This window comes from Argiope bruennichi, chromosome 6 (genome assembly GCF_947563725.1).
Source record: "Argiope bruennichi chromosome 6, qqArgBrue1.1, whole genome shotgun sequence".
Taxonomy (NCBI): domain Eukaryota; kingdom Metazoa; phylum Arthropoda; class Arachnida; order Araneae; family Araneidae; genus Argiope; species Argiope bruennichi.
In genome coordinates, this window is record NC_079156.1 from 33,923,212 (window position 1) to 33,946,888 (window position 23,677).

Consider the following 23,677-nt stretch of genomic DNA (forward strand, 5'->3'; position numbering starts at 1 on the left):
ACACAATATATCCAACTTACCGCTTGGAACTCCTTGTGACACAGCAGTGCCTGCACTTCCTGTACCAGCAGTTCCCGATGTGCCTCCACTTGGTGTGGAGCCCCCTGATAAAATATAAAATGAACTGTTTGAAAATATTATGTTAATTATTTATATTTGAGAAAAAATTGGGGCTTTAGATACAAATTACGAAATATCATGCTTCAGTTTCGATTACAATTTTTAAAGTATCTCGGAACGAGATAGAAAATTTGACATTAGACGTTTTCATGCAGGTATAATGTTAACAACATTCTGATCGAAGTCCAAACATTTGCGAACAGATCATTATTTAAAAAATAGAAAAAAATCACTAAAAATTCAGTTAGTCAGTTTGATGAAATTACTCTATACTCGAGGTTTCTGTAACTGATGTCTATCCTGTGATATCCTTTGGCAAATAAAATATTTTTCCTAATATTCATGAGAAGTACTTCAAAATCTCTATTGCATGGTGTCTATTTCATTATTAAAATATTATTCAAATATATACAGTAAGCAGATAATATTTCTTCCTAAAAAGGAATTACTGCATTGAACTGTACTTCGTACTCGTGCAATAAATCTTATTCCCGAAACCACTTCCTGGTAATTTCTGATGTAACGAGTTAATTTTAACAAAGGAAATGAGTTAAATTTCTATAATTGTGAGTATAAAACATTTTATCAGTCATTTAATAAACTGAAGATAATATTTTCATTCAATCTATTACATACCCGTGCCAGTTGTTCCTCCACTACCTGTGGTTCCAGTTCCTGTAGATCCCGCCGTTCCACCACTACTCGTTGTTCCAGTTCCAGTGGATCCACCACTAGACATGGTGCCTCCAGTGCCAGTAGTTCCTGTTCCTCCAGATCCCGATGTTCCACCTGTACCCGTGGTTCCAGTTCCTGCAGTTCCACCACTCGATGTTGTTCCAGTACCTGTCGAACCGGCTGTCGCTCCGCTCGATGTTGTACCTTCACTACCTGCAGTTCCAGTACCAGTTGTGGCACCACTAGAGGTTGTGCCTCCGCTGCCAGTGCTTCCCGTTCCACCACTGGGTGTCGTGCCACCTGTCGGAAAAGGAGTCAACTTCCGTGATTAAGCTCAAAATTTGCCTTACGAATTGATTTTAAATTAGATTTACTTATTGAAATATTAGTTTTTATTCATATGGGTTTCAAATCGTATTAACCTTCTTTTGATTGTTTTATTTAGCCTACTTCAAGAAGGAAAGTACGTTTACATTGCGCAGATGCGAACTCATTTCGCATAAAATTCGTGGCTGCAATCTCAGATGATGTGTCTCTAATGTTCTGCCAACATTCGGAATTCGGCGAAGTGTGATGAAAAGCATTTTGCTAATGAGAACACAATATATCCAACTTACCGCTTGGAGCTCCTTGTGACACAGCAGTGCCTGCACTTCCTGTACCAGCAGTTCCCGATGTGCCTCCACTTGGTGTGGAGCCCCCTGATAAAATATAAAATGAACTGTTTGAAAATATTATGTTAATTATTTATATTTGAGAAAAAATTGGGGCTTTAGATACAAATTACGAAATATCATGCTTCAGTTTCGATTACAATTTTTAAAGTATCTCGGAACGAGATAGAAAATTTGACATTAGACGTTTTCATGCAGGTATAATGTTAACAACATTCTGATCGAAGTCCAAACATTTGCGAACAGATCATTATTTGAAAAATAGAAAAAAATCACTAAAAATTCAGTTAGTCAGTTTGATGAAATTACTCTATACTCGAGGTTTCTGTAACTGATGTCTATCCTGTGATATCCTTTGGCAAATAAAATATTTTTCCTAATATTCATGAGAAGTACTTCAAAATCTCTATTGCATGGTGTCTATTTCATTATTAAAATATTATTCAAATATATACAGTAAGCAGATAATATTTCTTCCTAAAAAGGAATTACTGCATTGAACTGTACTTCGTACTCGTGCAATAAATCTTATTTCCGAAACCACTTCCTGGTAATTTCTGATGTAACGAGTTAATTTTAACAAAGGAAATGAGTTAAATTTCTATAATTGTGAGTATAAAACATTTTATCAGTCATTTAATAAACTGAAGATAATATTTTCATTCAATCTATTACATACCCGCGCCAGTTGTTCCTCCACTACCTGTGGTTCCAGTTCCTGTAGATCCCGCCGTTCCACCACTACTCGTTGTTCCAGTTCCAGTGGATCCACCACTAGACATGGTGCCTCCAGTGCCAGTAGTTCCTGTTCCTCCAGATCCCGATGTTCCACCAGTACCCGTGGTTCCAGTTCCTGCAGTTCCACCACTCGATGTTGTTCCAGTACCTGTCGAACCGGCTGTCGCTCCGCTCGATGTTGTACCTTCACTACCTGCAGTTCCAGTACCAGTTGTGGCACCACTAGAGGTTGTGCCTCCGCTGAAAGTGCTTCCCGTTCCACCACTGGGTGTCGTGCCACCTGTCGGAAAAGGAGTCAACTTCCGTGATTAAGCTCAAAATTTGCCTTACGAATTGATTTTAAATTAGATTTACTTATTGAAATATTAGTTTTTATTCATATGGGTTTCAAATCGTATTAACCTTCTTTTGATTGTTTTATTTAGCCTACTTCAAGAAGGAAATTACGTTTACATTGCGCAGATGCGAACTCATTTCGCATAAAATTCGTGGCTGCAATCTCAGATGATGTGTCTCTAATGTTCTGCCAACATTCGGAATTCGGCGAAGTGTGATGAAAAGCATTTTGCTAATGAGAACACAATATATCCAACTTACCGCTTGGAGCTCCTTGTGACACAGCAGTGCCTGCACTTCCTGTACCAGCAGTTCCCGATGTGCCTCCACTTGGTGTGGAGCCCCCTGATAAAATATAAAATGAACTGTTTGAAAATATTATGTTAATTATTTATATTTGAGAAAAAATTGGGGCTTTAGATACAAATTACGAAATATCATGCTTCAGTTTCGATTACAATTTTTAAAGTATCTCGGAACGAGATAGAAAATTTGACATTAGACGTTTTCATGCAGGTATAATGTTAACAACATTCTGATCGAAGTCCAAACATTTGCGAACAGATCATTATTTGAAAAATAGAAAAAAATCACTAAAAATTCAGTTAGTCAGTTTGATGAAATTACTCTATACTCGAGGTTTCTGTAACTGATGTCTATCCTGTGATATCCTTTGGCAAATAAAATATTTTTCCTAATATTCATGAGAAGTACTTCAAAATCTCTATTGCATGGTGTCTATTTCATTATTAAAATATTATTCAAATATATACAGTAAGCAGATAATATTTCTTCCTAAAAAGGAATTACTGCATTGAACTGTACTTCGTACTCGTGCAATAAATCTTATTTCCGAAACCACTTCCTGGTAATTTCTGATGTAACGAGTTAATTTTAACAAAGGAAATGAGTTAAATTTCTATAATTGTGAGTATAAAACATTTTATCAGTCATTTAATAAACTGAAGATAATATTTTCATTCAATCTATTACATACCCGCGCCAGTTGTTCCTCCACTACCTGTGGTTCCAGTTCCTGTAGATCCCGCCGTTCCACCACTACTCGTTGTTCCAGTTCCAGTGGATCCACCACTAGACATGGTGCCTCCAGTGCCAGTAGTTCCTGTTCCTCCAGATCCCGATGTTCCACCAGTACCCGTGGTTCCAGTTCCTGCAGTTCCACCACTCGATGTTGTTCCAGTACCTGTCGAACCGGCTGTCGCTCCGCTCGATGTTGTACCTTCACTACCTGCAGTTCCAGTACCAGTTGTGGCACCACTAGAGGTTGTGCCTCCGCTGCCAGTGCTTCCCGTTCCACCACTGGGTGTTGTGCCACCTGTCGGAAAAGGAGTCAACTTCCGTGATTAAGCTCAAAATTTGCCTTACGAATTGATTTTAAATTAGATTTACTTATTGAAATATTAGTTTTTATTCATATGGGTTTCAAATCGTATTAACCTTCTTTTGATTGTTTTATTTAGCCTACTTCAAGAAGGAAAGTACGTTTACATTGCGCAGATGCGAACTCATTTCGCATAAAATTCGTGGCTGCAATCTCAGATGATGTGTCTCTAATGTTCTGCCAACATTCGGAATTCGGCGAAGTGTGATGAAAAGCATTTTGCTAATGAGAACACAATATATCCAACTTACCGCTTGGAGCTCCTTGTGACACAGCAGTGCCTGCACTTCCTGTACCAGCAGTTCCCGATGTGCCTCCACTTGGTGTGGAGCCCCCTGATAAAATATAAAATGAACTCTTTGAAAATATTATGTTAATTATTTATATTTGAGAAAAAATTCGGGCTTTAGATACAAATTACGAAATATCATGCTTCAGTTTCGATTACAATTTTTAAAGTATCTCGGAACGAGATAGAAAATTTGACATTAGACGTTTTCATGCAGGTATAATGTTAACAACATTCTGATCGAAGTCCAAACATTTGCGAACAGATCATTATTTAAAAAAATAGAAAAAAATCACTAAAAATTCAGTTAGTCAGTTTGATGAAATTACTCTATACTCGAGGTTTCTGTAACTGATGTCTATCCTGTGATATCCTTTGGCAAATAAAATATTTTTCCTAATATTCATGAGAAGTACTTCAAAATCTCTATTGCATGGTGTCTATTTCATTATTAAAATATTATTCAAATATATACAGTAAGCAGATAATATTTCTTCCTAAAAAGGAATTACTGCATTGAACTGTACTTCGTACTCGTGCAATAAATCTTATTTCCGAAACCACTTCCTGGTAATTTCTGATGTAACGAGTTAATTTTAACAAAGGAAATGAGTTAAATTTCTATAATTGTGAGTATAAAACATTTTATCAGTCATTTAATAAACTGAAGATAATATTTTCATTCAATCTATTACATACCCGTGCCAGTTGTTCCTCCACTACCTGTGGTTCCAGTTCCTGTAGATCCCGCCGTTCCACCACTACTCGTTGTTCCAGTTCCAGTGGATCCACCACTAGACATGGTGCCTCCAGTGCCAGTAGTTCCTGTTCCTCCAGATCCCGATGTTCCACCTGTACCCGTGGTTCCAGTTCCTGCAGTTCCACCACTCGATGTTGTTCCAGTACCTGTCGAACCGGCTGTCGCTCCGCTCGATGTTGTACCTTCACTACCTGCAGTTCCAGTACCAGTTGTGGCACCACTAGAGGTTGTGCCTCCGCTGAAAGTGCTTCCCGTTCCACCACTGGGTGTCGTGCCACCTGTCGGAAAAGGAGTCAACTTCCGTGATTAAGCTCAAAATTTGCCTTACGAATTGATTTTAAATTAGATTTACTTATTGAAATATTAGTTTTTATTCATATGGGTTTCAAATCGTATTAACCTTCTTTTGATTGTTTTATTTAGCCTACTTCAAGAAGGAAATTACGTTTACATTGCGCAGATGCGAACTCATTTCGCATAAAATTCGTGGCTGCAATCTCAGATGATGTGTCTCTAATGTTCTGCCAACATTCGGAATTCGGCGAAGTGTGATGAAAAGCATTTTGCTAATGAGAACACAATATATCCAACTTACCGCTTGGAGCTCCTTGTGACACAGCAGTGCCTGCACTTCCTGTACCAGCAGTTCCCGATGTGCCTCCACTTGGTGTGGAGCCCCCTGATAAAATATAAAATGAACTCTTTGAAAATATTATGTTAATTATTTATATTTGAGAAAAAATTGGGGCTTTAGATACAAATTACGAAATATCATGCTTCAGTTTCGATTACAATTTTTAAAGTATCTCGGAACGAGATAGAAAATTTGACATTAGACGTTTTCATGCAGGTATAATGTTAACAACATTCTGATCGAAGTCCAAACATTTGCGAACAGATCATTATTTAAAAAATAGAAAAAAATCACTAAAAATTCAGTTAGTCAGTTTGATGAAATTACTCTATACTCGAGGTTTCTGTAACTGATGTCTATCCTGTGATATCCTTTGGCAAATAAAATATTTTTCCTAATATTCATGAGAAGTACTTCAAAATCTCTATTGCATGGTGTCTATTTCATTATTAAAATATTATTCAAATATATACAGTAAGCAGATAATATTTCTTCCTAAAAAGGAATTACTGCATTGAACTGTACTTCGTACTCGTGCAATAAATCTTATTTCCGAAACCACTTCCTGGTAATTTCTGATGTAACGAGTTAATTTTAACAAAGGAAATGAGTTAAATTTCTATAATTGTGAGTATAAAACCTTTTATCAGTCATTTAATAAACTGAAGATAATATTTTCATTCAATCTATTACATACCCGTGCCAGTTGTTCCTCCACTACCTGTGGTTCCAGTTCCTGTAGATCCCGCCGTTCCACCACTACTCGTTGTTCCAGTTCCAGTGGATCCACCACTAGACATGGTGCCTCCAGTGCCAGTAGTTCCTGTTCCTCCAGATCCCGATGTTCCACCTGTACCCGTGGTTCCAGTTCCTGCAGTTCCACCACTCGATGTTGTTCCAGTACCTGTCGAACCGGCTGTCGCTCCGCTCGATGTTGTACCTTCACTACCTGCAGTTCCAGTACCAGTTGTGGCACCACTAGAGGTTGTGCCTCCGCTGCCAGTGCTTCCCGTTCCACCACTGGGTGTCGTGCCATCTGTCGGAAAAGGAGTCAACTTCCGTGATTAAGCTCAAAATTTGCCTTACGAATTGATTTTAAATTAGATTTACTTATTGAAATATTAGTTTTTATTCATATGGGTTTCAAATCGTATTAACCTTCTTTTGATTTTTTTATTTAGCCTACTTCAAGAAGGAAAGTACGTTTACATTGCGCACATGCGAACTCATTTCGCATAAAATTCGTGGCTGAAATCTCAGATGATGTGTCTCTAATGTTCTGCCAACATTCGGAATTCGGCGAAGTGTGATGAAAAGCATTTTGCTAATGAGAACACAATATATCCAACTTACCGCTTGGAGCTCCTTGTGACACAGCAGTGCCTGCACTTCCTGTACCAGCAGTTCCCGATGTGCCTCCACTTGGTGTGGAGCCCCCTGATAAAATATAAAATGAACTCTTTGAAAATATTATGTTAATTATTTATATTTGAGAAAAAATTGGGGCTTTAGATACAAATTACGAAATATCATGCTTCAGTTTCGATTACAATTTTTAAAGTATCTCGGAACGAGATAGAAAATTTAATATTAAAATTTTCATGCCGGTATGATGTTAACAACATTCTGATCGAATTCCAAACATTTGCAAACAGATCATTATTTAAAAAATAGAAAAAAATCACTAGAAATTCAGTTAGTCAATTTGATGAAATTACTCTATACTCGAGGTTTCTGTAACTGATGTCTATCCTGTGATATCCTTTGGCAAATAAAATATTTTTCCTAATATTCATGAGAAGTACTTCAAAATCTCTATTGCATGGTGTCTATTTCTTTATTAAAATATTATTCAAATATATACAGTAAGCAGATAATATTTCTTCCTAAAAAGGAATTACTGCATTAAACTGTACTTCGTACTCGTGCAATAAATCTTATTTCCGAAACCACTTCCTGGTAATAGTTGATGTAACAAGTTAATTTTAACAAAGGAAATGAGTTAAATTTCTATAATTGTGAGTATAAAACTTTTTATCAGTCATTTAATAAATTGAAGATAATATTTTCATTCAATCTATTACATACCCGTGCCAGTTGTTCCTCCACTACCTGTGGTTCCAGTTCCTGTAGATCCCGCCGTTCCACCACTACTCGTTGTTCCAGTTCCAGTGGATCCACCACTAGACATGGTGCCTCCAGTGCCAGTAGTTCCTGTTCCTCCAGATCCCGATGTTCCACCTGTACCCGTGGTTCCAGTTCCTGCAGTTCCAGCACTCGATGTTGTTCCAGTACCTGTCGAACCGGCTGTCGCTCCACTCGATGTTGTACCCTCACTACCTGCAGTTCCAGTACCAGTTGTGGCACCACTAGAGGTTGTGCCTCCGCTGCCAGTGCTTCCCGTTCCCGCCGTTCCACCACTGGGTGTCGTGCCACCTGTCGGAAAAGGAGTCAACTTCCGTGATTAAGCTCAAAATTTGCCTTACGAATTGATTTTAAATTAGATTTACTTATTGAAATATTAGTTTTTATTCATATGGGTTTCAAATCGTATTAACCTTCTTTTGATTGTTTTATTTAGCCTACTTCAAGAAGGAAAGTACGTTTACATTGCGCAGATGCGAACTCATTTCGCATAAAATTCGTGGCTGAAATCTCAGATGATGTGTCTCTAATGTTCTGCCAACATTCGGAATTCGGCGAAGTGTGATGAAAAGCATTTTGCTAATGAGAACACAATATATCCAACTTACCGCTTGGAGCTCCTTGTGACACAGCAGTGCCTGCACTTCCTGTACCAGCAGTTCCCGATGTGCCTCCACTTGGTGTGGAGCCCCCTGATAAAATATAAAATGAACTCTTTGAAAATATTGTGTTAATTATTTATATTTGAGAAAAAATTGGGGCTTTAGATACAAATTACGAAATATCATGCTTCAGTTTCGATTACAATTTTTAAAGTATCTCGGAACGAGATAGAAAATTTAATATTAAAATTTTCATGCCGGTATGATGTTAACAACATTCTGATCGAATTCCAAACATTTGCAAACAGATCATTATTTAAAAAATAGAAAAAAATCACTAGAAATTCAGTTAGTCAGTTTGATGAAATTACTCTATACTCGAGGTTTCTGTAACTGATGTCTATCCTGTGATATCCTTTGGCAAATAAAATATTTTTCCTAATATTCATGAGAAGTACTTCAAAATCTCTATTGCATGGTGTCTATTTCATTATTAAAATATTATTCAAATATATACAGTAAGCAGATAATATTTCTTCCTAAAAAGGAATTACTGCATTAAACTGTACTTCGTACTCGTGCAATAAATCTTATTTCCGAAACCACTTCCTGGTAATAGTTGATGTAACAAGTTAATTTTAACAAAGGAAATGAGTTAAATTTCTATAATTGTGAGTATAAAACATTTTATCAGTCATTTAATAAACTGAAGATAATATTTTCATTCAATCTATTACATACCCGTGCCAGTTGTTCCTCCACTACCTGTGGTTCCAGTTCCTGTAGATCCCGCCGTTCCACCACTACTCGTTGTTCCAGTTCCAGTGGATCCACCACTAGACATGGTGCCTCCAGTGCCAGTAGTTCCTGTTCCTCCAGATCCCGATGTTCCACCTGTACCCGTGGTTCCAGTTCCTGCAGTTCCACCACTCGATGTTGTTCCAGTACCTGTCGAACCGGCTGTCGCTCCGCTCGATGTTGTACCTTCACTACCTGCAGTTCCAGTACCAGTTGTGGCACCACTAGAGGTTGTGCCTCCGCTGCCAGTGCTTCCCGTTCCACCACTGGGTGTCGTGCCATCTGTCGGAAAAGGAGTCAACTTCCGTGATTAAGCTCAAAATTTGCCTTACGAATTGATTTTAAATTAGATTTACTTATTGAAATATTAGTTTTTATTCATATGGGTTTCAAATCGTATTAACCTTCTTTTGATTTTTTTATTTAGCCTACTTCAAGAAGGAAAGTACGTTTACATTGCGCACATGCGAACTCATTTCGCATAAAATTCGTGGCTGAAATCTCAGATGATGTGTCTCTAATGTTCTGCCAACATTCGGAATTCGGCGAAGTGTGATGAAAAGCATTTTGCTAATGAGAACACAATATATCCAACTTACCGCTTGGAGCTCCTTGTGACACAGCAGTGCCTGCACTTCCTGTACCAGCAGTTCCCGATGTGCCTCCACTTGGTGTGGAGCCCCCTGATAAAATATAAAATGAACTCTTTGAAAATATTATGTTAATTATTTATATTTGAGAAAAAATTGGGGCTTTAGATACAAATTACGAAATATCATGCTTCAGTTTCGATTACAATTTTTAAAGTATCTCGGAACGAGATAGAAAATTTAATATTAAAATTTTCATGCCGGTATGATGTTAACAACATTCTGATCGAATTCCAAACATTTGCAAACAGATCATTATTTAAAAAATAGAAAAAAATCACTAGAAATTCAGTTAGTCAATTTGATGAAATTACTCTATACTCGAGGTTTCTGTAACTGATGTCTATCCTGTGATATCCTTTGGCAAATAAAATATTTTTCCTAATATTCATGAGAAGTACTTCAAAATCTCTATTGCATGGTGTCTATTTCTTTATTAAAATATTATTCAAATATATACAGTAAGCAGATAATATTTCTTCCTAAAAAGGAATTACTGCATTAAACTGTACTTCGTACTCGTGCAATAAATCTTATTTCCGAAACCACTTCCTGGTAATAGTTGATGTAACAAGTTAATTTTAACAAAGGAAATGAGTTAAATTTCTATAATTGTGAGTATAAAACTTTTTATCAGTCATTTAATAAATTGAAGATAATATTTTCATTCAATCTATTACATACCCGTGCCAGTTGTTCCTCCACTACCTGTGGTTCCAGTTCCTGTAGATCCCGCCGTTCCACCACTACTCGTTGTTCCAGTTCCAGTGGATCCACCACTAGACATGGTGCCTCCAGTGCCAGTAGTTCCTGTTCCTCCAGATCCCGATGTTCCACCTGTACCCGTGGTTCCAGTTCCTGCAGTTCCAGCACTCGATGTTGTTCCAGTACCTGTCGAACCGGCTGTCGCTCCACTCGATGTTGTACCCTCACTACCTGCAGTTCCAGTACCAGTTGTGGCACCACTAGAGGTTGTGCCTCCGCTGCCAGTGCTTCCCGTTCCCGCCGTTCCACCACTGGGTGTCGTGCCACCTGTCGGAAAAGGAGTCAACTTCCGTGATTAAGCTCAAAATTTGCCTTACGAATTGATTTTAAATTAGATTTACTTATTGAAATATTAGTTTTTATTCATATGGGTTTCAAATCGTATTAACCTTCTTTTGATTGTTTTATTTAGCCTACTTCAAGAAGGAAAGTACGTTTACATTGCGCAGATGCGAACTCATTTCGCATAAAATTCGTGGCTGAAATCTCAGATGATGTGTCTCTAATGTTCTGCCAACATTCGGAATTCGGCGAAGTGTGATGAAAAGCATTTTGCTAATGAGAACACAATATATCCAACTTACCGCTTGGAGCTCCTTGTGACACAGCAGTGCCTGCACTTCCTGTACCAGCAGTTCCCGATGTGCCTCCACTTGGTGTGGAGCCCCCTGATAAAATATAAAATGAACTCTTTGAAAATATTGTGTTAATTATTTATATTTGAGAAAAAATTGGGGCTTTAGATACAAATTACGAAATATCATGCTTCAGTTTCGATTACAATTTTTAAAGTATCTCGGAACGAGATAGAAAATTTAATATTAAAATTTTCATGCCGGTATGATGTTAACAACATTCTGATCGAATTCCAAACATTTGCAAACAGATCATTATTTAAAAAATAGAAAAAAATCACTAGAAATTCAGTTAGTCAGTTTGATGAAATTACTCTATACTCGAGGTTTCTGTAACTGATGTCTATCCTGTGATATCCTTTGGCAAATAAAATATTTTTCCTAATATTCATGAGAAGTACTTCAAAATCTCTATTGCATGGTGTCTATTTCATTATTAAAATATTATTCAAATATATACAGTAAGCAGATAATATTTCTTCCTAAAAAGGAATTACTGCATTAAACTGTACTTCGTACTCGTGCAATAAATCTTATTTCCGAAACCACTTCCTGGTAATAGTTGATGTAACAAGTTAATTTTAACAAAGGAAGTTAGATAAATTTTTATAATTGTGAGTATAAAACTTTTTATCAGTCATTTAATAAATTGAAGATGATATTTTCATTCAATCTATTTCATACCCGTGCCAGTTGTTCCTCCACTACCTGTGGTTCCAGTTCCTGTAGATCCCGCCGTTCCACCACTACTCGTTGTTCCAGTTCCAGTGGATCCACCACTAGACATGGTGCCTCCAGTGCCAGTAGTTCCTGTTCCTCCAGATCCCGATGTTCCACCTGTACCCGTGGTTCCAGTTCCTGCAGTTCCACCACTCGATGTTGTTCCAGTACCTGTCGAACCGACTGTCGCTCCGCTCGATGTTGTACCTTCACTACCTGCAGTTCCAGTACCAGTTGTGGCACCACTAGAGGTTGTGCCTCCGCTGCCAGTGCTTCCCGTTCCACCACTGGGTGTCGTGCCACCTGTCGGAAAAGGAGTCAACTTCCGTGATTAAACTCAAAATTTGCCTTACGAATTGATTTTAAATTAGATTTACTTATTGAAATATTAGTTTTTATTCATATGGGTTTCAAATCGTATTAACCTTCTTTTGATTGTTTTATTTAGCCTACTTCAAGAAGGAAAGTACGTTTACATTGCGCAGATGCGAACTCATTTCGCATAAAATTCGTGGCTGCAATCTCAGATGATGTGTCTCTAATGTTCTGCCAACATTCGGAATTCGGCGAAGTGTGATGAAAAGCATTTTGCTAATGAGAACACAATATATCCAACTTACCGCTTGGAGCTCCTTGTGACACAGCAGTGCCTGCACTTCCTGTACCAGCAGTTCCCGATGTGCCTCCACTTGGTGTGGAGCCCCCTGATAAAATATAAAATGAACTCTTTGAAAATATTATGTTAATTATTTATATTTGAGAAAAAATTGGGGCTTTAGATACAAATTACGAAATATCATGCTTCAGTTTCGATTACAATTTTTAAAGTATCTCGGAACGAGATATAAAATTTAATATTAAAATTTTCATGCCGGTATGATGTTAACAACATTCTGATCGAATTCAAACATTTGCAAACAGATCATTATTTAAAAAATAGAAAAAAATCACTAGAAATTCAGTTAGTCAGTTTGATGAAATTACTCTATACTCGAGGTTTCTGTAACTGATGTCTATCCTGTGATATCCTTTGGCAAATAAAATATTTTTCCTAATATTCATGAGAAGTACTTCAAAATCTCTATTGCATGGTGTCTATTTCTTTATTAAAATATTATTCAAATATATACAGTAAGCAGATAATATTTCTTCCTAAAAAGGAATTACTGCATTAAACTGTACTTCGTACTCGTGCAATAAATCTTATTTCCGAAACCACTTCCTGGTAATAGTTGATGTAACAAGTTAATTTTAACAAAGGAAATGAGTTAAATTTCTATAATTGTGAGTATAAAACTTTTTATCAGTCATTTAATAAATTGAAGATAATATTTTCATTCAATCTATTACATACCCGTGCCAGTTGTTCCTCCACTACCTGTGGTTCCAGTTCCTGTAGATCCCGCCGTTCCACCACTACTCGTTGTTCCAGTTCCAGTGGATCCACCACTAGACATGGTGCCTCCAGTGCCAGTAGTTCCTGTTTCTCCAGATCCCGATGTTCCACCTGTACCCGTGGTTCCAGTTCCTGCAGTTCCACCACTCGATGTTGTTCCAGTACCTGTCGAACCGGCTGTCGCTCCGCTTGATGTTGTACCCTCACTACCTGCAGTTCCAGTACCAGTTGTGGCACCACTAGAGGTTGTGCCTCCGCTGCCAGTGCTTCCCGTTCCCGCCGTTCCACCACTGGGTGTCGTGCCACCTGTCGGAAAAGGAGTCAACTTCCGTGATTAAGCTCAAAATTTGCCTTACGAATTGATTTTAAATTAGATTTACTTATTGAAATATTAATTTTTATTCATATGGGTTTCAAATCGTATTAACCTTCTTTTGATTGTTTTATTTAGCCTACTTCAAGAAGGAAAGTACGTTTACATTGCGCAGATGCGAACTCATTTCGCTTAAAATTCGTGGCTGCAATCTCAGATAATTTGTCTCTAATGTTCTGCCAACATTCGGAATTCGGCGAAGTGTGATGAAAAGCATTTTGCTAATGGGAACACAATATATCCAACTTACCGCTTGGAGCTCCTTCTGACACAGCAGTGCCTGCACTTCCAGTACCAGCTGTTCCCGATGTGCCTCCACTTGGTGTGGAGCCTCCTGATAAAATATAAAATGAACTCTTTGAAAATAATATGTAAGTTATTTATATTGGAGAAAAAATGTCGCTTTAGAACGAAATAGTGAAATTTTTTACTATGTTAGTCGGTTTAATTCTTATTATTTCCAGTAGCAAAGTTTTTATCATTTAGTTATTATAGTAAATACAAAATTTTTCACGTTTCTAGTAATGAATTTAAAAAATTAAGAATTAAACTTGACGATGTTGAAAATTTTTAGCAATGGTCTGATCGAGTGCTAAACATTTGCGCCGAGATATTTATTCAGAAAACTGAAAAAGGATTGAAACATATAAGAAGATTTTGAGTTATGCTGTTTGCAATAATTCTGCCCTCAAGTTTTGCAAAGCTGGTATCTATCTTGGAATATCGTTAAGAAGGTAAAATCTAATTTTAGGTGATTTTATGTTTGAATCTGTAAGAAATATTACAATATCTATCTCATATTTTTTGGATTAACCGTTCTTAACAAACGATATTTAATTTCATTTGAAAATTTGAGTATTTATTTTCCTTTATTGTTGACATACTGAAAACGTAGAACAGAATTATGAGTCGTGAAATTAAATAAAAAGAAAATTATTCGACCTTTGTCAATTTATTTCCATTGGAAAAATTATTTCTTGAATGTTCAAAGTGTGTGGATAACTAAAATGATTTATTACTACAATCTAGTGCACATGGCACATGGGGTTCTCTATTATATGTGTTTTAAGGAGCATAGGAAATTTACGTATTCATTCATGGAAATAAAGACTTCGGTTATTTAATAGGATTTTATAGTTCAAAAATGAGATGTTATTAATGAAATAAATTATCATATACATTTTATATGTTTAATGAGTAGACATTAATAACTGTTCATTTTATGAAAACTAATTTTTATAAAATGAGCAGATGTTTACTTTTTTTTCCAATTAACTTGGTTAATTGATTCATTTATATATCAATTAAAAGAATTTATATCTTTACTGATTGATGATAGGATATAACAAATATAGCAAAAGAATGTTTCGTTATTTGATATCTGTCTTCGCTATATATATATATATAATTCACAAATGTTACAATAGGAGACTGGGATATATTTCACTTCAGATGTCAAATTATCTTGCTGATGATGCTCAATGGATGAGCAGAATGAATGTCGGAATTATTAGATCTGTATAAAAATATTTGGAACTTTACAAATTGTATCATAATTATGCGATTTAAAACCAAGCTTAAAATAACGTATTTGGACAAATCGTTTTGGCAAATATATATGTTAAAAAAGAAATAAAATCAAATACTATGATTTTGCGAAATGACTGCATTATTTACTATATTCTTATATTATTTAAATGTTTCAACCTACAGGTAATTATCAAAATAATAGAAACACCTTAGATTTATAAAGAATGCTTTATTAGCAAGGTGTAAGTCCGCCTGTTGGCGTGTAATACAGCTTGGATTCGCTTAGGAATCGATTCATACAAGTGTTGATAGTGTTTAGAGAAGTATTGTAGCATTCTTCCTGGAGATGTGAAAGTTCTGGGAGAGTTGCCGGTGGTGGATATCTATTCCATATTGAACGCTCTAAAATAGACCATAATGGTTCAATTATAATGAAGTCGGGTGACTGTGCTGTCCAAGGCAGATGTTTAACTTCATTGTCGTGCTTATCAAACCATGATTAGGCAAGTCTCGCTGCATGTATAGGTGCATTATCATTCTGGAAAATTCCATTTCTTGCAGGATACAAAGTTTGCATGAGAGGATGGACCTGGACCTTCTCTATACTTCTTCCCAGTGATCCTTCCTTTCAGGATTGTGGTGGCTGGTTCGTGAGTGCTTTGAAAAAATTAGGCAAATAGAAAACTTAACAAATTTATTGCAGATTCGTTCGAGTTACTCTGCTCAGTAACTCATTCTCCTCCCAGAGCCAACACTCGAATGACCTCACTCTTTTAATTACACTCGCGCTAGTTTTCTAGCGCCATCTATGAACGTTTATTTCCTAACGCTTCAAAATCCAATCACTACACCCCCAACGTAAGAGTAGTGTTTATATGAAAACATAAACTTACCTCTGAATTAAAATTATGAATTGGATTTTAAAACGTATCTAATAACATCAAATTATCCAAATAAAAATAAACACAAATGCAAAGTTAACTCGAATGAATAACTAATTACTAACAAACACTTAAGAAAACAATGAGGTAAAATAAGAAATGCACAATTGAATATAAATACCATCTTGATAATAAGAAACTCACTTATCTGTTAATATACATTAATATATACTCAATAACTATATAATCACTTATCAACTAATAAACACAAATTTATAATGAATATAATCACTTAGTAAACATTAATACATAATTAAGAAAGGATTTCACTTGATAAACATTACTCAAATAATATTTCAAATATAACCAAAACTGCTGAATGAAAATTTATAACAACCACTAGAAAAAGTTATATTCCTGTAACTAATCCTATTTCAAACAGTTTTGCACATTATAATCTTAAACTTGCGAATACCAATTATTCAACATATTAAGAAAATGATAATAAAAAAAACATTAAAACAAATATACATAATATCAAGCATAAATTATTATTATTTTATAGTCACTAATCCCATATTGATATATAAAACAGAAAAATGATATTAGTACTAAAAAAAATGTTTTTCAGTCTATTTTGGTAATAAACGTGCCAGGGCATCAGCATGCGGCATTTTACAACCAGGGCAATGTTTTAATGTTATGTTGAATCTCTGCAAGGCAAATACCCACCTTTGTAGTCGAGATGACTGAGGAGCGCACTTGGTCAGATAAGGAAGGGGGTTATGATCGGTAAAAATGTGGATCTCGGATCCAAACACAAGGGTTTCAAACTTTTTCAAGCTCCAAACTATAGCAAATGCTTCCCGTTCGATTGTCGACCAAGATTGTTGGCTTTTGTTTAATTTTTGACTTGCATAAGCGATAGGGCACATTTTTCCATCAACAGTCTGTGATAAACACGAGCCAATCCCGATTGACGAGGCATCACAATGAATCACAAAGGGTTTGCTCATATTCGGAGTGTGTAGAGTAGGAGCGTGTAACAATGCTGATTTTAATTTTTCAAAAGCAACACTATGCATTTCACACCACGGTAACACATCAGGGCTTCTTTTCTTTGTTAGTTCCGTTAATGGAAAGGCAATCTCGGCGAAATTCGCAATATAATCACGATAATAGTTGAACAAGCCAAGAACACTACGTAGTTGTTTCTTGATTTCAGGTACGGGGAAACGGGAGATCGTTTCTAACTTAGCTGGATCAGCTTGATGCTTTCCTGAGCCAATTATATGTCCCAGGTACGAAATTTCAGATTTCGCAAAAGCACACTTTGAAAGATTAACAGTGAATTCCAGCTCTTCCAATCTATCCAGCACCAAATGAAGATGTTTCAAGTGATAGGGAATATCATTGGAGAATATAGCAACGTCATCAATATAAGCATGGCAAAATTCTCTGTATGGCGACAATGCTTTGTTCATTTCCCTTTGAAAAGTAGCAGCTGCATTTTTCAGCCCAAAAGGCATTATCTTAAAACGATATTGTGCTCTATGGGTCTTAAAAGATGTATAATCCCGCGAATCTTCTTCCATGGGAAGCGAATAGTACCCCTTCAAAAGATCTAACACACTAATCACATTTGCCTGTCCTATGGAATATATTAATTCCGTTGCGTCTTCCATGGGGAAATCGTCAGTTTTAGTCGCTGCATTCAAAGCACAATAATCCACGCACATCCTGATAGATCCATCCTTCTTGTTTACACAGACTATAGGATAAGCAATGTCAGCTGAGCTCTCTTCGATTAGATCTAGTTTTAGTAGTTCTTCGATTTGGGAGTCTATTTGAGGTTTCAAAGCTTCAGGAATCCTGTACACGTAAGGTTTTTTCCTTTCTTTATCGTCCTCTAATTTTATCTTGTGATGACCAACCTTTGCAACTCTAACTTGTCCGGTAAATATTGAATGATGATTCCGCAATAAGTTCAGGATTTGACATTTCACTTCCTCAGAAAGATGTCGCAAATCCACTTGATCAAATATCTCTTTCCAGTAACATACATTTTTATAACTGGGGGATGAATAAACTTCTCCAAAGTCTGCATCATCTTCAAAGATCATACATACAGCATTAATTCTTGGGTAGTATTTCCGCATTTAATTTGCATGACAATGCCGAATTTTTCCATCGCTAAGTTTTACTTTATATGAATGTGGAGGGCAATGCTCGATAACTTCTCCAGGACCAACGGTCCTGTTCGATACAGTTTGTTCGATGAATCAGGTATTAATAAATAAACTTGGTCACCTGGCTTAAATTCCTTAGAAGCGGTTCGGCGGTTAAAATATTCTGCATATGCCTGCTGTTTACCAGAAGCGATGAGCGATGCTTCCTCTGCAGCTCTTTCTAAGTTTATTTTTTGCTCCTGTAAATAATCCACAACTGATTTCTCCATGTTTAACGGAATGGCAATATCACCACACCAGCTCGATTTTAGAACACTGAGAGGTCCTCGTGCTTCACGTCCATACATCAACTTGAATGGTGAAACACCCGTCGTACAGTTAGGAACTTCCCTGTACGCAAAAAGCATATATGGAATGTATTTATCCCAATTACTCGGATCAGTTCTGATAATGTGATGGAGTGAATTTTTGAACACCCTATTATATCTTTCTATAAGGCCATTCCCAGCTGGATGGTTAGGCGTCGTAAATCTGGGAGCACAACCTAATCTTTTCATGAATTCCTGGGTTAACTTAGAAATAAAGTTCGTTCCATTATCACTTGCAATAACATTGGGTATTCCAGTCCGCATGAATATCTCCAATAAAGCATCACACGTAGCTTTAGCCGTTAACGAACGAAGAGGGATAGCCTCCGGCCATCGAGAATGCTGGTCCGTTAGACATAATACATACTTATGCCGACGAGCAGAAGGGGGTTCAATGGGTCCTATTAGGTCTATATTTACTATCTCAAATGGCAATTCCGGACGGAGAACAGGAGTAATAGGAATTTTATCAATTTTTTCCGGACTCCTCAACTGGCATTCTTTACAGGATTTACAAAAGTTTATGATATCATCTGTCATATTTGGCCAATAAAAACTGTATTTAATTCTTTCACTAGTCTTTTTTAATCCCATATGGCATCCGAAAATTGATTCATGTGCTAATTTAAGAACTTGCTGTCTCTTATTTTTGGGCAAAACCAACTGACTCACTTTTTCGCCTAATATTTTATCCCGGTGGAATATTAATTCATCATTCATAAAAAAGTTTCCTTTTCCAAGGGATAAATTTTTTCTTACTGACAGCAAAGTATCACATTTTCTTTGTTCTTCTTTCAACGCATTAATTTTGTTTTTCTTATCCAAAGAATCGCTTTCATTTCCGCTCGGTTGTTCTTCGCTCTGACTAATTCCACAACAAATCATAAATTCATCAAAGCTCTCTTCCATCGGCGCCTCTAATCCAGACAAGTTTTGGGTGCGGCTGTGGTTTATGCTTTCTCCCAATAAATTTAATACAGAGGGGGGGGGATGATGAATTGCTCTTGAATTCTATCCGTGACAGCTGCAACTATCTCAATAGGCCTGGAAAATCCTTCGTTGTTTTTATCTTTTAATGATATTTGAAAACTCGAAAAAATAGCGTTAATCCTTTCTCCAAATGCACTTTTTAAAATGATCTTTCCTTTTTCATTTTGTTCACTTGACACATATTTAGAATTTAAAACTGGTATCATAGCACCTGAGTCAACTAGGGTTTTCAGTTCTCTATTGTCCACACAAATATCAACGTATTGTAAAGGGTTGATATTTAAACTTTTTTCACCATTAATTAATTCCGACTGAATTTCCGCGGTTAAAATGTCTTCCCGTTTCTTTTCTACCGCAGATTCTCTCAACTGCGATTTTTTATGTCTATTTGGGCAGTCTCTAGCAAAATGTGACAGTCCACAAACGTAACAGTCTCTTGTTACTTTTCTTGAATTTGTAGTTTCATTTTTATGAAAGTTTTTGTTTCTGAATTCTCGTTGATGCGGGGGTACATATTTCTGTTCCGAAAAATGTCTCTCTTCTCTTTCGTCGTAGGTTTGATATTTAGAACAGTTATTCTCTTGATATAGTTCTTTCTTTTTCCTCACACTGTTTGATAGCACATTTTCATAATCATCTAATTTGCTCGCAGTTTCGTTTGGATTCGTGAAATTTGACCAAACATCAATAAAATGTTCTTTAATATCCGTAGGTACTTTTCGCTTTATCTGTTCTGTTATGATTAAACCCGACAAACTTTCAAAAGTAGTTATTTCCAATCCTTGAATCCATTACTCAAAATAATTTTTAAGTTCGTAAGTAAAATCGCACCAGGTAGTCTCCGGTCTTTTAAAATGAGTCATAAATTTTTGCCTGAATTTTTCTGGGCTGAGTTTAAATCGTTTCACTAATAAACTCTTGATGTGGTCATAGTCCTTAACTTTCTCGATTGGCTCTCGAGCGATGAGTTGGGTTATATTCATTGGCAATAATCCTAATGGATGCGACACGTAATCTTCTCGTTTTATTTGAGCCCACTCGGCTTGTCTCTCGAACAACAGCAAATATAAACTGATATCACTGTTCTTTTCATCGAATTTTTGCATCACGTGCCTGAGTTCTATCTTGGGAGTTGGTAATTCGACATCCACGGGTACACTGGAATATTGCAGCTTCAGTTTCTCAAGTTCGAATTCTCGTTCTTCTTGTGCCTTTTTCTCCTGCAATTCCCACTCTTCTTTAATTTTTCTTTCTTCAAATTCTCGTTCTTCTTTAATTTTTCTTTCTTCAAATTCTCGCTCTTCTTTAATTTTTCTTTCTTCAAATTCTCGTTCTTCTTTAATTTTTCTTTCTTCCAATTCTCGTTCTTCTTGCTTTCGTTTTTGATCTTCTCTCTCTTTTCTATCCTCTATGATAACTATCACTTGTTTCTTCACAAACTCTTCCTCGTAATTTTCACTTCCAATAATTATTTTTTTTAAGACCACAATTTTCATCTCTAATGAAACAGTTTCACCCAGCTCTTCAGCCAACAACTTCAAATCTTCCTTTTTCGCACTGCCTAGGAAGGCCATATAGATACCGAAAGCACACCTTTATCAAATAAAGTTCGATTTCAAGTTCGTCAAAAATAGCACTCGATTCTCAATCTGGTCGACTGCGCCAAATGTCGTGGCTGGTTCGTGAGTGCTTTGAAAAAATTAGGCAAATAGAAAACTTAACAAATTTATTGCAGATTGGTTCGAGTTACTCTGCTCAGTAACTCATTCTCCTCCCAGAGCCAACACTCGAATGACCTCACTCTTTTAATTACACTCGCGCTAGTTTTCTAGCGCCATCTATGAACGTTTATTTCCTAACGCTTCAAAATCCAATCACTACAAGGGTTACGATTGGGCCAGCAGAAAACTACGGCATGGCTACCCATATCATGACAAATCAACCTCCATACTTAACAATTGAAAAGGAGACCATCACGATCATACATTTTTGCAGGTGTCCTTTAAACGTGCACCTGTCCTGTTGTAGGGAAAAGTATGAAACATGATTCTTCGGACCATTTACTTTCTTCCACTTAACAATCGACCAGAGTTTGTGAATGTGACACCACTGTAGACGACGTTTACCATTAACATCTGTGACAAGTGGCTTGGAAATTGCTGCTCTGCTATAAATGTTCTGTTTATGAAAGTGCCTTCTAACTGTAATCACTGACATTGGAGAATCCAGATGGGTATTGAGCTCTGCAGTCACTTTTACTGCAGTTGTTCCCTTTTTATACATTACAATCCGCTTCAATACCCTCTCTCTCTTTCATTGAGCTTCTCTTTCCGACCACTATTTTGCTTTGCCGAGCTTGTATTGCCGCGCTGTGTGTATGCTATCATGACTTTAGACACCATATTTCTAGAAACGCCTAAAAATTGGGATGTTTCGATCACACTTGCTCCAGCTAGACGGGCTCCTACAATCTGGCCTCTTTGATCTGAGAGATCCGACCTTTAACGCTTTTGAAAATAATCCAAGAATTACAGAACTTCAATAAATACTCCAAAATATATACATTGCTATTTGTTAAATAAAAACTGGTGGCTATTATTATATTTTAATAAGGAAGTCTGTCTGTCTATCTATCCGAATACAAAGTAATATGATATATATCAAGTGAAAAGAACTTAATTGAATAAAATTTGGTATACCAATTTATGCCCATAATAATTATATACAATTTTGAATCAAATTTATTAAACGGTTGACCATCTGCCAATCTGTACTTTTGCAAGCATTAAGATGCAATATTTCAAAAACGAAATAACTTAAATAAATGAAATGTGGTTTGTGATTTTGCGACTACAATTGTAATTCTCTATTAAATTTTGGTTTGAATTATTTGGGAGAAAAGACATCCAAAATAAATAATTGGTTTTCTGATAGTTGTGTTGTAACTGTATCTTTTCGGTTAACCGCCAGCGATCACACATTAATAGACTATTTCATAATTGTTCTTCACAATGCGTTTAAGGCAACGGTGGATTCTATTAGGCACTTTTGTGAGTTATTCACTTAGGTTTATAAATTTTTTTGAATATGTATTAAAATATAAATGCTCTTATATATGTATGAATATGCATTAAAATGTATGAATATAAAATGTCTTATATATGTATGAATATGTATAAATGCTCTTATATCTTATATATGAATATGTATTAAAATGTATTACTCTTTTCTTATTATACTATATAAATTTATTTGGAACAAAATAGAGCATGATTTTGTAATTCCAATTAAATATTAAATTTTTAGGAATAATTTTATGCGCAAGCATTTATTTTTCATAACAATTTTATGTTTTTCTCAATTAAAATTGTTATTTAACTCTCTAAAAATACTCGAAATATGTAATGCATATCCTGTTTTCTTTTAATATTTAGCTGAAATATATATTAGCAGTTTTATTTAATTTCTTCAATAATTAAGACACCTGAAATATTTCAGATACTTAAGTCGAATTAGAATATCATTTTGAGAAATGTTTATTAAAATATTCATTTTTTCCTCTAGACATTTCAAATATTTTTCAAATTCATTTTCATTAAAAGATTCATTTTATCATGCTGTGTTAAATTGAAAAGAGATTTAAATTTTAGCGATGAATCAATAAAATGAAAATTTCGTATTTTTATCCATTTTCTTTTTAATTTCAAAGTCAATTTTTCCTTTAATAGTAAGTACCGGTTTTCTTTTCATTACTGCTGAGTACACAGCTGTTATCTGAGAAAAAAAAATTCCGAAAACTCGTGATGTTTACTCCCTTTAAGATGCTCAGTTGATGATGTCGTGTCCGCGTTACCACGGAAAGGGGGTGCAGTAGCTTCTGAGGATGAAGACCCCTGAGCACCCGAAGGCAGAAGTCTGACTTCTAGCTCATATGAAGATGAAACTCACACATTCGCTTGCACTACCCTTTTTTACAGAGGGGCACATTCACACACCTCATGGATAGA

General features: G+C 36.0%; 1 protein-coding gene across 1 annotated transcript in view; it reads right to left on the minus strand.

Moving 5' to 3' along the window:
* LOC129971713 (mucin-19-like) overlaps positions 1-23,677 on the minus strand; it is an 81,645-nt gene that overhangs the window by 21,566 nt on the left and 36,402 nt on the right. Inside the window, exons 9-29 of the mRNA XM_056085690.1 lie at positions 13,963-14,046; positions 13,298-13,645; positions 12,564-12,647; positions 11,908-12,246; positions 11,173-11,256; positions 10,508-10,855; positions 9,773-9,856; positions 9,117-9,455; positions 8,382-8,465; positions 7,717-8,064; positions 6,982-7,065; positions 6,326-6,664; positions 5,590-5,673; positions 4,934-5,272; positions 4,197-4,280; positions 3,541-3,879; positions 2,805-2,888; positions 2,149-2,487; positions 1,413-1,496; positions 757-1,095; positions 21-104 (exon numbers count right to left, since the gene is read on the minus strand). Of these exons, the coding sequence (XP_055941665.1) occupies positions 21-104; positions 757-1,095; positions 1,413-1,496; positions 2,149-2,487; positions 2,805-2,888; positions 3,541-3,879; positions 4,197-4,280; positions 4,934-5,272; positions 5,590-5,673; positions 6,326-6,664; positions 6,982-7,065; positions 7,717-8,064; positions 8,382-8,465; positions 9,117-9,455; positions 9,773-9,856; positions 10,508-10,855; positions 11,173-11,256; positions 11,908-12,246; positions 12,564-12,647; positions 13,298-13,645; positions 13,963-14,046 (4,341 nt within the window). The remainder of the gene's footprint in view (positions 1-20; positions 105-756; positions 1,096-1,412; positions 1,497-2,148; positions 2,488-2,804; positions 2,889-3,540; positions 3,880-4,196; positions 4,281-4,933; positions 5,273-5,589; positions 5,674-6,325; positions 6,665-6,981; positions 7,066-7,716; positions 8,065-8,381; positions 8,466-9,116; positions 9,456-9,772; positions 9,857-10,507; positions 10,856-11,172; positions 11,257-11,907; positions 12,247-12,563; positions 12,648-13,297; positions 13,646-13,962; positions 14,047-23,677) is intronic.